Source organism: Harpia harpyja, chromosome 9 (genome assembly GCF_026419915.1).
Source record: "Harpia harpyja isolate bHarHar1 chromosome 9, bHarHar1 primary haplotype, whole genome shotgun sequence".
Taxonomy (NCBI): Eukaryota; Metazoa; Chordata; class Aves; order Accipitriformes; family Accipitridae; genus Harpia; species Harpia harpyja.
Genome location: NC_068948.1, coordinates 41585769 through 41601092, shown reverse-complemented (window position 1 = coordinate 41601092; position 15324 = coordinate 41585769). Strand labels below are relative to the sequence as shown.

Here is a 15324-nt window from a genome sequence, read left to right as displayed (position 1 = left end):
TGAACTAGCAACATTTGTGTTCTGGAGAGCAATAAAACAAAAATCAAAACCTAGGAAAAACCCTACAATGAACAAAATAAGTCACGCAATGCTTTACAAAAGCTTTGATAAAAGTCTTTTCTGCATTTTTACTTCATATGAATGATTAGATCATCCTTCAAAGCACAAGACAGTTATCTTTAGCAGTATCTAAATTCTGCGTATCTTCAGTGGTACTATACATCATAATGAATTAATGATGAACTCAGCATTGTTCAACAGAAAACACCTGAAGTGGCTACATATGACATTAAGTATTTCCCTTTCCTCCTTCAGTCTATTATTTTAAATCCCTTTTATCCTTGTGTTATTGGACTGGGAGAAAAAAGAAAAGTAGACCTGAATATAATTGAAGCTAATGGGAGGAAAGCACATGGAAGCACATGGGAGGAAACAAAAGTTTGCATTGTCACATCATGTCTGTCTCACCTATGCATAACTGAGTAGAATTCTAATACTATCAATTATGAGTGTTAAATCTACTTAACTGCAAAATCCTTATCAAATACTGGAACTCTGAGGAAATAAAGGCACAGTACACAAGAAAACTGGTCTCTCTCAGGAAGAAGAGCTATGCAACATTACTGGCAATCACTTTAACAACATTTTTCCATTCAAGATACCTGGTACTCATTTCTGGGAAATTAACTGGCTCATTCTCCATGCTATGGTTTGGTTACTTTCTGGATCACACTCCTTGTGGGTAACCAGGGTTATCTGCTCCTACAGCAAACTCTGCTAAGCCCATTTGCTTTTCTTCCTGTCTGAAAGACTGAAGTGCACACCCACCAGAATGCACTGCTGAGATGGCACTCACCTCTTGCCCAAAGTTTGCCACTTCTATCCTACCTAATTTACCTCCCAGTTGGGGGACAAAAGTCATGGTCACTGCTGGAATATTGGAGCAGGAAGCATGCTCCAGCCACACAGACAGCTCACCTTCCAGCAAGATGTTTGAGAGATAAGCAGGAAAGATGGGATTTTCTGGTTTGGATGTTATTTTTCCTGACACTCCTCATGTGCAAACTCTCTCTCTTTCTCTCTAGCTAGCAGACTTGGGGCAATTGTTCACCTTCAACAGTTGTGAATTTAGAATTGTTACTCTTAATTCTCAGAGGACAGCTAAAAATTAAGAGTTATTATGAGCAAAACGTTATTTGGATATCTAAAATAAAATTTTGAATTTAAATCAGAGTAAACCTTTGCTGCAAGCAGGGCAAGGGTGTGGCTGAGCTACCAGACACAGAAGGAGAAGATAAAACTGGATATAGATTCAGTATTCAGGTGTTCCCTTTTCACAGGTCACAAGCTGCACGCGGTTTTGTATGTTCGTTACCAAAAATAAAACCCAAACCACCTCTGACTTTACCACACAAAAGAATATACAACAATGACAAATTACCATATTACCAGTCATCTGGATGAATGCTGATAAGCACCAGAAATTTTTATTAGCTTCAAACATTACCTCTGTTCATTTTTAAACAGTAGAAGATGCATCTTCTGAACGCACCACAAAATTCAAGTCATTCAGCTGAAGTTTTATCACGATCAGTGGCTGATACAGGTCCACATTTCTCCTAAGTACTCAGAATAATCACTTAACACTACTCCAGTGCTTTCTCTTTCAGGGCAAGGTAGATCATTTACTAATTCCCATTTAAGATGGTTTTATAGTACAGAGTTGGTTATCCAAAGGCATCTCTTGTCTGACAAAAAGTCCTGTTTAGAAACCATACCGATGGGTCTGGAATAACAAGCCTTTGCTATTCAGATTAAACTGACTGAAACATTCATGTGTTTGTCTGGGAGAACAAGGAAAGTGGATTTTAAAAGTGTATTTTTAACATGAAGACAAGGCAATAAACAATCTAATATAACTTTGAAGTTGTTCCCTGCTTTGAGATGGGGGTTGGCCAGATGACTTTCAGAGGTCCCTTCCAACCTAAATTATTCTACGATGCTAATACTTACATAGAACTTGAGAAGAGCACCATCTGAATTGCAACACCAGGATCTTCTTCCCAAATACTCATGAGCAGTGTTCAGCAGCATGAGTGAAGAAGGCAACATAGGGGTATCTGGACTCACTGGAAGAAAGAAGTTGGTAAATATTAAAGTAGCACAGAACTGAGTTAAATCCAACTAGCCTGTTGTGGTTTAACCCCAGCCAGCAACTGAGACCCACGCAGCCGCTCACTCACTCCCCCCGCCCCCCCCAGTGGGATGGGGGAGAAAATTGGGAAAAGTAGTAAAACTCGTGGGTTGAGATAAGAACGGTTTAATAGAACAGAAAAGAAGAAACTAATAATGATAATGATAACACTAATAAAATGACAACAGTAATAATAAAAGGATTAGAACGTACAAACAATGCACAGTGCAATTGCTCACCACCTGCCGATCAACACCCAGTTAGTCCCCGATCGGCAATCCCTCCACCCCACTCCCCCTAGTTTATATACTAGATTTGATGTCACATGGTATGGAATATCCCTTTGGCCACTTTGGGTCAGCTGCCCTGGCTGTGTCTCGCTGGCTGGGCATCAGAAGCTGAAAAAATCCTTGAATTTAGACTAAACATTACTTAGCAACGACTGAAAACGTCAGTGTTATCAACATTCTTCTCATCCCTAACTCAAAAACATAGCACTGTACCAGCTACTAGGAAGACAATTAACTCTATCCCAGCTGAAACCAGGACATAGCCAATGCTTCATCTGGCAAAAAGAAGTTTCCTCTGTGATAAGAAAGTGATTTTTGCATACCCCTCTACTCCCTTGAGTCAGCAAGATAAGATGACAAACAAGTATTTTCTTATTTATATTCCAGAGCTAGATGGTAAGGAGCTCAGCTCCAATATGTAAAAGTGAATAATTAACCCACCTTCTTCCTGGTTCTGCTGCTGCTGCTGCTGGGAGCAAAGGGATCGAAAAGCATCTTCCTCATGCTGGATGATCCTGTGCAGGATAATCCATGGAAGCACTGAGGAGACGTATGGTTCTTTTGGTTCTTCTTGGACTGACATGCTGCAGTCTATGATCTAATAAAGAAACAGACATTATACACACAAAGTGATACAAAATAAACTTCAGGTGTGAATCCTTTCCAAACAACCCGAAGTTGGTAATGCAGTTTATCCTAAGGAAACAATCTAAAGTTGAGTCTCAGCTTCTCACAATGAGTGATGGTAAAGTCCTACAAATAAGACCAACTGATATGGGGAAGGGTAGAAGATCATTTCCCCTACCCTGACATTCCTCTTGCATCATCATTTACCTTCATTATTTCTCTGTTAATACCATATACAAACAATTCAAAGCAAGCAAATGCGCAGCATAAATTCTTAGTGTTAGTAGGCCTCATTACTGTACAATTTATCTACAACCCAGCAAGGAAGAGGAACTTAGTTAAAAGAATTCCTGAATTCTTTACCAGGTCTTACAACTGTTAAAGACCAACTGAATACATTCAGAGCAACACAATACTGTGTCACAGAACCATTGCCCTAGCATTTCTCACAGACAACTGCCCATTTTATTGCCACGCTGCCAGAAATTTCTGAAGTCCTACACTTTTCTTACATTCTTTCACACATACAACAGTTTTTCTATTGGTATTTATGTAGCTAAAGAATCATATTTATTATTACTACAGAAACCATTTAGGATATTACAATGAATACTCTGTTCTCCAGAATTCCACTACATTTGTAACATAGTGACACACACAACTTTACACAATGAGAGTATGATTTTGGGAGTAGTGAAGGTCCTTGGCTTTTACTCAAGTAAGTGGAGATTTAAGAGTTGCAAGCACATTGAATTTTGACATTGACTAGACTAGCTTCTTAACAGAACTGAGAGTCTGCCATTTGCTTCCTGGACTGAAAAATATTCATTCAGTAGTTTTAAGTTTTGAAGGTACCTTCTTTAAAAGGCTAAAATTAGCTGTATTCATAATGCTAGAAACAGTCCACACATCACTTTTTTCCTTGCCCTCTTCTCATCACCCTCTCTGTTTTTACTGGAAAAAATCTTAGCTTGGCCAGCACTTGCAAGCAACTCTACCATGTTCATAAGGCTTATGAGATCTTGTTTTCTAGCCCAAAGCACATACAGCCAAGATCAGTGCCATAACTTACAAACTGAACCCAGCCAGCTCAATCAATCTTCCCATTATCACCATTTCAAATAGCGTAAGGAAATAGTGTTGTTCCTTGGGTTATCTTACTACCATTCTTTGATTATTTTAGGCAGCTTGGTGTTTGAAGGTACCTGCTGCTACTGATTCTAGCACAGGTGTGCTGAATGCATCTCTAACATATTGAAATGAAAATCTTCCCCCGACTTTCCCCCAACAAAAATGTAACCCAAAACGTCACTGCGAGTGGGTGGCAATTCAGACAGCAGCTGTATCATGTCTGAAGGTCTGTAGCACACAATACCTCTTTCCTAGCACAATTGAACAGGTTACCTGAATCAGGTTGTTTGTTAATCGAATGAGGCTTGGTGTTACAGAAGAGTCTTTCAGGATGCTGTTGACTGATGATAATGAAGTATCTATTCCTGTGAGCAGTTGTGTTACTGTAGCAACCCACTCTTCTTTAGCAGAGGCTGCTGTCATATTAATCATCTGCTGAATTGCTTCATTCAAGGCAACTTCTGAGCGTTCAAAGCATTGCTTGTAATCTTTCAGTTTGAGCAGGGAGTCCTAGGGAATGTAAATATGAAAAAAAAATCTATTATAAGGATGAAGGGTTTATTTTAAACCATGAACGCACAGCAGAGCAAAGCAACACAATATATACAGTTAATGTGGTTACTTCAATGAAACGATAACAGAACACCTTTAAATATGACATTAAAAAAGGACAATAGGAGGTCCATGGACCATGGATGACAAATATACAAGTAGGATCTAAATTTCAAAAAAATCATCACTGAATCTTTCTGCTTTAGTAATAGATGGAAGAAAAAAAATTTTTCAGGAAAGGGATGGCTGTAGGTCTAGAATTCTAATGATATGCAGTTGAATAGAGGCCCTACAGAAACAGGGTTTGGATCTTTATGATCTTGTGCTACCATTTTATTACTTCATAAATAACAAAATAGCAACTATAAGGCTAGCATTATAGCAACATCCTCCTGCTTCTTTCTACTTTGCCAAGTTTCGGTCATGAGATGGCACTGAGGCTGTAGGATTTGGTTCAATCCAGTTAAAAGAGCATTAGTCTTTTTTTGTGCAACCTTTTTTTTCCCCCAGAGAACCTAAAAGGCTCAAATTGTTCTTATAGCTGAGCTCATTTGTACACTCATTTTCATAGTGTCAAATGGACTAAATCTATAGCAATTATACTGGATGTACCTACCAATGGTTTTTCATTCACGCAGGACAGATACACTACATCATAAAAATCATTCACATGCTAGGTAACTTTTAAGTTGCAGAATGGTTGTAAATTGCCATATAGTCAACATCAGCAAAAGCAGGAAGTATTCACAGCAGATGCAGATAGCATGAATCCACCCGTAAGATAACTCTGCAAATGATTCAAGTTTATTTGAATTCACAATTTTTCTGGCCACTTCATGTAGGCCTCAGACATCTTGTATCTTTAGCCACGTCCTCAGTTAGCAAAAGCTGGCATATTGCTAATGATGTCGATAAAACTATGCTGTTCAGACCATTTACAGATTAGGTTCCATGTTTTGCTTTGTAAATAAGACTCATTAACCATTAACACTCACTCTAGAATTCCTTTCATCCTGTTTTCAGAAGTCCTAATCCATTAGTAAAAAAGATTTTTTTAAGAAACAAACCAAACCTGTAGGAGAAGCAGCTGTGCTGGTCTCTCTGGTATGGATGTTACAAATTCCAGATGTTTTGCCCTGCCATAACCATTAAAGCATAATGTTGGACGAAGCAGATGCACCACTGCATTATAATCCCCTGCCTCATACAGTCGCTGGATCTCTTCCAAAGACTGGCATCTCTCCAGAGATTTTAGGTTCTTTTCAATCTGCAAACATCACAGGTGGTACAATCCAACTTTCATTTTGTCTTCATATACATTTGACTACTGACATTTCTCCTAGCAGTTTAGCTGTAAAGCTATGTGAACTCTACAGCTACATCCAGGAATATAAACCAGGAAGAAAACACCTACTACGTAACACTTCACCCATTCCACAGATTTTTAATTATTATATAGTATATGACTTCAGTACTATAATGATTTTAAACTTTTTTGCCTCAAATCCCAAAATCACACATTTCTGTACTGCAAGAATACATCCATCAGATGGACTTCAAAGTGAAGATGACATCTCCTGTGTTGGAGTTCATCCCCCAAAACAGCAACAGAAAGAATAGAAGATGGACATCCCTTTGTTTAAAAGTGTATGGAAATTGTTATGTGGAAAACAGACTGCTGAAGTAAAGAGCTCGTTTAAGCAAAGCTGAAATTTGTTTAAGAACAGAAAATGAAACACTAATCTAATAATCTACCATTCTACATGCAGCTGCTCTAATATTTTTATTTTGCATAAAAGCAATCTTAAGTTGTACAGGACCAACAGATCCAAAAGGTGTCTTTTTGAAAAGGAGATGATGGCCTTGACATCGTCATTAAACTATGAACCTGTCCTTTCGGTCTTAGAAAAATTCTAGGGACAGGTATGGTAAACTTCCATCACAAAAGAGCTAATTCATAGATGACCATGAAAACTGGGAGGGATGGAGTGGGAAGAATAAATACACCTACAAATTAATTCTTACCTCTTCTAAAGAAACAACAGAATCAACATGTAGATTAGGTAACCGTATTACGATGCTGCATTCATTGCCAGCTTTAACTTGCATTGTAGTGGAGCTCTGTAGCATTTCAGTGCAGATATCATAGTTTTCAAGTGCCTGTTCCATGTCTCCCTACAGAAACAGTACAGAGGAAAACAAACAAAAAACCCTACAGTTCTGTCTGCAACAAGGCTTTCTAAAGCATGTAGAAAATGTTGAAATTCAGTGCAAGCACTGCTACTGTGATTACTGCACATCCTCCCAAATAAAAACCAATTCCAGTTCATAATCTCAATTTAAAAAAAAAAACAACCCAAAAAACCCCAGTATATCTTACCAATGACTTTAATAACAGGTAAAACAAATCAGAGAAATAGAATTCAGCTTGCATAAATCTGAAAGATTAATTTGGATTGCTAAAATGCCTTTCCTTTAAAAACACGGAAAACAGTAGAAATAACTCTTCCATTTGTGCAAATAAAAACACTGAGTCAAGAAACATTCTTATATTCTGCAAAGTGAATGCATTCTACTCGCTCTGTCCAACTGGAGTAGATACTGAAGCTGAGTGGTCAGGAGAGGAATGCAAGCTGCACAGGCAAAATGTTACTCTGTGTATCTAAAGAAAAAAAGGCAGTAGCCATATAGGAACTCCCATTTTTCCTCAAGTAAGTTTATCAGAAAGGAATCCTTAGAAGAAAAAAATAAAAATGGAAGGAACTGGTTAGTTCACAATTACAAAACTGACTCACATGATTAGTCAACAATTGACTTAAACATGATTGATGCATAAACAAACCCTGACGTCCTGAGGAAGCAACACTTGGAGAGAAAAAAAGGTCTGGGATCAAATAACATTTCTTTCAGATTATTCCCTTAGAGATAGGTTTAAAACCCTCTGCTTCAAAATCTCCATATTAAATTAAACATCTCCAAAAGAAGAATCATGCTACCTTGAAAAAGCAGAGGGGAGAGTAATTAAACATACAGTCTGCTTCAGTTGAAAGCTGCATTTTGGACTGTCTGGGACTTTGGTAGTATCCACTAGTGTGGGTCCCAAAAATTCCATGTTCTGCAGTTACACAACACTACTCCGAACAACTTCTGTTCAAATATGCTTTTTTAAACTGAACATGAGCTAATATAAACCAAGACTTACATATTAAATATATCTGAATATTAGCTTAGCATGTGAGACCTCCTACTTCATTTCCACCTATACCCTTAGGGATAGTTAATTATATTAAAAAGTAAAATGAAATCACTGTGTTTTGAGTTGATTTTATCTGCATGCTTAAATGAGCTGGGATTCCCAAATCAGCTGTAGCATCTCTGAACAACATTGATTTTAATTTGGGAAAATTTTTATTTATTAAATCAAAACAAACCTGCAGTGCTAGAAAGCGAGCTTTCAGCCAATACACCCGAGTGACAAACTCCATCCAGCCTTCATCAAATAAATCTCGCTGTGAGGATGCAAATGACAGCTGCAACAGGTCTCCCAAGAAATGAGTTCCTGGGAAGTCAGGACCAAACCTTCCATTCACAGAGGCAGCAGGGCAATTTCGTGGAGAAACTGCAAATCAATGAATTACATTTTATCATAAAGTTGCTAGCACCCCATGAAAAGAGCCCCACATAATAGTATTTCAAAAGTACTGATCTACTTTAAGGCAAACAACTGATAGGCCAATAAAATACAGATCTGAAAGATATTCCTTAAGAAAAAATAGCTTCAAAATCCAATGAATTCCTGGAAACATTTCTTCATATACCTTGAGTGTTTTTAGAGTCTGAAGAAAGTAACACCCAGTTCTCACCTGTAGAACTCTTCCCTTTTGTCAGTAGCCACTGATCTAATTGCAGTTCCATGCAAGAAAGGCTCATCAACATCATATCCTTCAGAAAAAGTATGGAGATAGCAAAAAAAGAGTATACAGGAAGAAACACATTAAAAGAAGAATAAAAAAAACTACCACTAAATTTGCAATTTACTTCAAAGAAAACCTTCAATTTGTCCTCTTGGGATTTCTATTCCCAAGCTGTAACTAATTCTTCCTCTGTCTTAAGGTGTATAATAGCATTTACAAATCAACACGTAAAAAATAAAACAATACTTAGAAGAAGCATAAAAAAAAAAAATCTCAGCTCATAAAAGAAGGTAGTCAGAACAGCATTGCCTGATGTTAGAAAAAAGTGACATCCTTAATTTTGTATCCAGCTGAAAGAAAACTATATTAAATTGCTAAATCATGCTAAAAGCATGTTTCCAGAATATAGTAGAAGTACTGATACTTGAGAAATAAAAAGTCTATATCCTATAATTTTTTCAGTATTTAACTCCGTGAGACCAAGTATGTACTCTAGTCTTACCAGCTTATTAATGCTTGCTGGATAAAGTTCAGGAATATATTAAAAATCACATCACCATGTATCTCTGCCAGGTAGTTTTGTGCAGTGAAGAATATACTACTTTCTGATTAAATTGATACGAATAAGGGCTACAGGTCCAGCTGTAAAAAACAGGTGCTTGTGAAAAGGTTCAAAAGTCCATACACATTACCAGAATAGCCTTTTACAATCTTAAAAACTTGTATTTATTACACTCAGGATAGCTTGCAAATCAAGTTTAAAATAAATTCAAGGATGAAAAAGAACAGACAAGCATGAGGACAGTGCTGTTTAATAGTATAGCTACAAAGTCTTGACTTTTTAAATTTTACATACAAGCAAGCAGTTACGCAGTCATAATGAGAACCAAGGGAATACATTTATAAATATATTTACATTTGTTTAAAAAAGGGTATGTAGGTATGAAAAATATACAGAAATACAAAAGCCACAGGATGTATAAAAAATTTAACAGCTACTACATAGCAATACTTTGTTTTGTAAACTAAGTCAATGGAACATAGTTTTCAGAATTCATTTTTCATTTGCAAAATGTAGAAACACAGTTGAGCTGAAAAAAAAAATTTCAAACTGCAGTCATACCAAAGGCAAATAACTTTCCAAATGAATACACATTGCTAACATTGAAAAGATAACATAGGCAGGCTCAGTGGACAAGAAGTATCAGTACTGTTTTTTAATTCAAGAAGTATCATCTTGTGTCACTAAGCCAGTTTAACACTAATTTAACAAACTTACCATTTTTTCTATTTGTATTTGTGAAATCTACAGATTTATAAAGGTAATAAAACGCTGATGCTGGGGGGGTGGAATTGGTTTTGGTTTGTTTGGAGTTTTTTTACTGTAAATTGCAGGTTATTTTAAAATTAAACTGTATTTACTCTATTTAGAGCAGAAATGCTGACACTCAATCAGCCAGTGTGAACAAAGCAGCCTCTCTACTCACCTGATGACAAAACAAAACTTTGTGTCATATCAGAAGCCAAGGGAGGGAAGAAAAAGAAAGTGCAACAAGAGAGTAAAGGAGTAAAATATATTTATGTCTATAGTATTTATATTACATCTATATGCATGCGTACATATATATATACACAGATATTATGTATAGGGTATACTTGCATGTAGCATCACCCAGATATGTTCGGGAGCTCAGGAACAAACAGTTAGGCAAGCTGCAGTATACCAGTTTCTGAAAGATGCAACAGCTAGGACAAGCAGCTCCCCAGAGAGAGCTAAGCGAAATCTGGGTCTTATTGTTGGATTTCAATTAGGTACTCTTGGTGCACAGAGAGCAACACAGCAGCAAACAGAAGTATAAGGAAAAGTGTTTCATTACCTTGATATGCTGATTACTTGAGTCCCTCAGTAATGGATTGGGAAGACTACTACTATGCTTTCTCCAGCTATTATAGATACTAAGGACCACCTCACACAAGCCAGGAGGCCACTTCACTAGGAACTTTTGGCTGATGACTTTTAGATATCTCATCATCAGCTCCAAGATCCCACCATTGTTCAGGTTATCCAGCAGGAATTCATGAACGTCCTGCTTTTCTAGAAAAAAGCAGATAGACACAAAGCCATACGTGTTTAAGGTCAAGGCAGACCATAACTTGAAACAGTTAAGTCTCAACAGTGTTTTATGCACTAATCTTGCCGCAGTTCTCCTGTGCTCCGTACATGCAGAATTAAGTTAATGTATTCCAGTCTGTTTAAATGGGAAGCTCCACACAGTTGAGCTCTTGCACACAGTAATTAAGCAGTCCCCAAGACTTTTAAAAAAAAAAAAAAAAAAACAAAAAAACCAAAACACAAACCTGTTACCAAGATATTTCTATGCCATAAAATTATACTTTTTAAAATAGCATATACTTCTGTATCTTCTAGATATGATAGGAAAACACAGAAAATAAAGCATGCAATATGGAAGAAACAACAGAGAAAGAGTGAGGGTTATAATGAAATCCTTACCAGATTCCATAAATGTTGTAGAATCAAATGACATTCTATGTGGTCCAACATGCTGGAAATTCTCCTCTTTGATCTCTGACTGCACCTCGTAGTTATTGAAAGGATCCTCCTCCTCCTCTGGATCTAATTTCCTTAATCTGTGTGAAAGGGGGGGGCAAAACCCACAATATCAACAAAATCCTCATTCTTTCTTTCACTAGTAAGTGAAACCTAAACATGGCATGTTGTGCATATTTTAACAGTGAAAGTACATTAACTGAAGCAAATTCAGAGATTTACATCCAGTCCCTGTATTTTGTCCAAGCCAAGATTACCTTCTTTGTTTACCTTATCCATTTTGACATCTGCATTGTCCTCTAATTCAGTTTCATGTTAATAAAAGCTTTCTTATTTTTCAATTAGTTTTTAGTAATTTTCACTAAAAACAATTTTATTAAATTTATGAGAAGACAACACATCACATGTGCTTCAAAGAATAACATGGGTCTAGTGGTTTTAAGGTTGGGGCATATCAATCAAACAAAACCCCAAACAGCTTCCTCTGCTTAGCTCTGGAAACTCTCATAATGAAAGTTACTGCTGTACAGTACCTGGAAGGAAGGAATTTCACCAACAGCTCTTGAAAGTCAACCTTCTCCTCTTTTTTACACTTGGTGTTCCGGACTCTAGCAGATCTCCTTTTTGCTGTTTCACCACTATCTTCTGTAATTCTCCTTCGCTTCACACCTTTCTTAGATTTATCACCTGCAGATATGTCACCTAGAAACAGAATTAAAAAAAAAAAAAAATACTGACAGGTTAAATTGCCAAACAAGAAATGGATTATTTTTTTATTTAAAATAAAAAAATTTATTTGTGGCTGACACTTTATTCTACAGCAACACTTGAGATTCATTGGTTTCCTTCTAAGACAGTGCAAAAAAATTTAAAAATAATAAAAAAAAAATCACTTTAATATAAACTGGCTATCTCATTTTGCAGAAAAATGCTGGTCTGAGGCAAGAAGCAGACTTACTGATAATTCTGCATTTCATTATTCATTAGAATTCATTACTTTAGCCTTCAAGAAGTTTCTGAAATGGGAATCAGAGCAGTCTACCTTTAGCTTCACAAACACCTGTAAATTCCCATGAATATGAACAAAATACTGGAAACTCCTTGATAGTTTTAGATATGTAAATACTTATACAGCTACAGTATAAAATATTCAAACCTCTTGCTACAGATTTCAGATAAATAGAGCTGACAGCTTACTTCTCTCAGGTTCTTAAAGTAACACATGAGCAGAGAATAATCCAGTCATCTTTTTCTATAACAGCTCACCCATTCTAAGGAGCTCAAGACTCTTCACAACATTAAAAGCTTGATATGCATCCCTGCTGGAATGGAGTCATGATTCTTCTAATCTTAAAGACTGAAAAACTGAAGCATGAGTCAATAGCACAAAACCAGAAGAGGTTAGATACTCCTACACTGGAGTAACAAGAACAACAAATCAAACTCTCTCAATTCCATTAGATAGGAAAGTAAGTCCATTGTCCTGAACACTGGTCCTATGTCTTAGTCAGGAATCAATGATTTTCAGGCAGTTTAGGTGGCCTTCCTTTTCTAATGTGAAGGGTTAACAGAACTTAATTTTATAGAGCTCAACTTCACTTTTTCTACGAGATGTTATACATATGCCAAAAAGGTTCTGAATCCACCAACATGCAGTTTAAAGACAGCACTTCCCAATGAATTCTGCAGTGTTTTTAATACCCAGATAAGTAGGAAAGATATCTTGAATCTTAGACTGAAGTACCTTGCTCACCTACAGTAGCTCCTGGTTCCAATGAATTCTGACTGTGACTTGGAAAGTTGGGTGTCGTTGGAGTGTAAGGTAATACAGGATCTGGCATTGTCACCACCGGATTAGTGCTGACAGGAGTTGGCTGAATAACACTAACAGGAGTAGAGGTAGGAGAAAGAATCAAATGTTGAACTGGGTCTCGGTATTCCGAGAGATCAATTCTCTTTCCCAGACTGGGTCGAGGAGGATCACATGTGGTGAGGTGGTGATACATGGCAAGTAAAGCTTCTCCTAAACACTTCCACCTGCACGTGGAAACACAATGGCATCACAACTCCATTAATTCTCGTCACATTATTTTCTAAATTATATTTACAAAATAAAAAAAGGTCTATGCAGTAGTTGCTGAGGAAATTACTCTATACTGAATCCTAAAAAAAAGTAGTGTCAAAGGAACCATTTTCAGGTTCTGCATTCAATCAACAACAGACCTCACCTTTATCCACAAGCAGAAGCAACTTCTCTACAACAGGATCTACCTGCAGAGTCCATTAATATTCCAGAAGAATATGTGCAATAAAAACACCAAACCAAACCCCAATCCTTTATGCCTTAATAAAGACATACATAACAACGTATTAGTATCCTTATTTCTTTCTGCAAATAAAGAACTGTAATTTGTTTCTGAGTTGCTATTATCCCAATAGTAAAAACAATTTTTAAAAAGCTAAACTTACTTTGAACTTTGAAGTTCACATGCAAACTAGTCATATATGAAAAATCCAGTAATACAGTTAGAATGGCTGCCAAATCATTCTTAGTTAAGATTTTTTTTTTCCATCACTCGTTTTAATTCAAAGGTTGAAAACTAATAGATATGGGGTTTATGCTAAAATCGTAAGCACACCAAACCAACCTATAAACTCACAAAGTATGAAAACACTGGGGGGTTGGTTTGTTTGTTTGCTTATTTCTACAAGAAAAAAAAAAAAGTCTTCTGAAGAAATCTGAAGTGCAACACAGTTGTCAGCATAAGTGGCTTCAGAGAAACCTTTTAAAAAGAGAAAATATAAAGACATACGTGAAAAAGGGAATTGGCTGGACCAGTCTGAGGTCTGGTTCTCTGTCACGCACTAGCAAAGCTTGTCTTTTCTTACGTAGCTCCAGTGCTTCATCTATGATTCTTCCTGTTTCAGCTGCACTCACATTTACATTATGGATAGACATGTCACTACGAAATAATAAGAAATGAAGACAAGTTAGTTTTTGTTTGTTAGTTGGTTTTTTGTTGTTTTGGTTTTTTTAAAGCCTGGGGAGATTCATTTGGTATCTTCCTATAAGGTAACAAAAATAAGCAGTGTTAAAACAAGCACTCAAATAACATTATTTTACAAACTTTATAGCATGCATATAGAAGCGTTTACCATCCGAAATCGTTGTTCTGCCTTAAAAATTAAAAGATAAAGGGAGATTGTCCTATTCCGTTTTCCAAACACTGAGAAATGGAAGGAAAGCAGGAGGTTTTGTTTTCTTTCTGGGACAGAAGTTTTTGGTTCAGAAAAAAAATGGTATTGCTGAGAAATCCCTTTCATTCCAAAGTGCTATTTTGAGGAATTCATGTCATCACAGATGTGTATAGTCTGAATCTTGGAAGGAATTTTTTAAAGTGAAAAATAATCCACTTTTTCAGAGATATCACAATCCAGAAACAAAAAACAAGTGGCTAAGAGCCCTGGCTTAATTCAGCATGTAACTCATTTTAAGAGCCAGACCTAAGGCAGCTTAATAACTAAACAGGACTTTCTGTTAGAGGTCTACTGCTATACTTAGAATCCTAGAGCCTTAAAATTTAAGTTATCCTTTCTCTTCTAATATCTTCTAAATACTCTGTACTTTCACATTTTAGATGTTAAGAGTACAGTAGTCAAAAATGTTAAACATGTTTTTGACTGATTTATTGCATAACTTAAGGATGCATGCCAAGATGCACATTCCATTTACTACATACAATTTATATAGGGTACTGATGTTATCTGCACATGCAGCAATTACTATTCAGTGAGACAGAACTATAATTAAACTAAAAACTTAACTTTCTTGAATTCTGCTAACCATCACAGCAACATATTACAGTATAAGAAGCAGCTCTGATGCTGAATGGCCTGTTAACTTAAGACAGATCCTGTGAATTTTACAGGCCTCTACCTTCCTTTCTCCCTTTCCTCCTACCCACTCATACTACAAAAGCCACACAGAAAGAGAGTCTACTTTGCAGAGCTACCTGACACCAAGCTTTTACTAAAAGTTTTAGATCC

The 15324-nt window shown here is 36.6% G+C and overlaps 1 protein-coding gene across 7 annotated transcripts in view; it reads right to left on the bottom strand.

Moving 5' to 3' along the window:
• Window positions 1-15324, bottom strand: part of CABIN1 (calcineurin binding protein 1) — a 120436-nt gene that overhangs the window by 98662 nt on the left and 6450 nt on the right. For 5 of the 7 annotated variants that reach the window (XM_052798162.1, XM_052798167.1, XM_052798166.1 and 2 more), the window contains 12 exons: window positions 14091-14240; window positions 13022-13314; window positions 11811-11979; window positions 11221-11357; window positions 10586-10803; window positions 8658-8736; window positions 8226-8413; window positions 6820-6969; window positions 5867-6061; window positions 4516-4752; window positions 2926-3082; window positions 2014-2129 (listed from right to left, as the gene is read on the bottom strand). In XM_052798162.1, coding sequence (XP_052654122.1) covers window positions 2014-2129; window positions 2926-3082; window positions 4516-4752; window positions 5867-6061; window positions 6820-6969; window positions 8226-8413; window positions 8658-8736; window positions 10586-10803; window positions 11221-11357; window positions 11811-11979; window positions 13022-13314; window positions 14091-14240 — 2089 coding nt within the window. The remainder of the gene's footprint in view (window positions 1-2013; window positions 2130-2925; window positions 3083-4515; window positions 4753-5866; window positions 6062-6819; window positions 6970-8225; window positions 8414-8657; window positions 8737-10585; window positions 10804-11220; window positions 11358-11810; window positions 11980-13021; window positions 13315-14090; window positions 14241-15324) is intronic. The other 2 variants (XM_052798165.1, XM_052798169.1) reach the window with 1 other exon arrangement.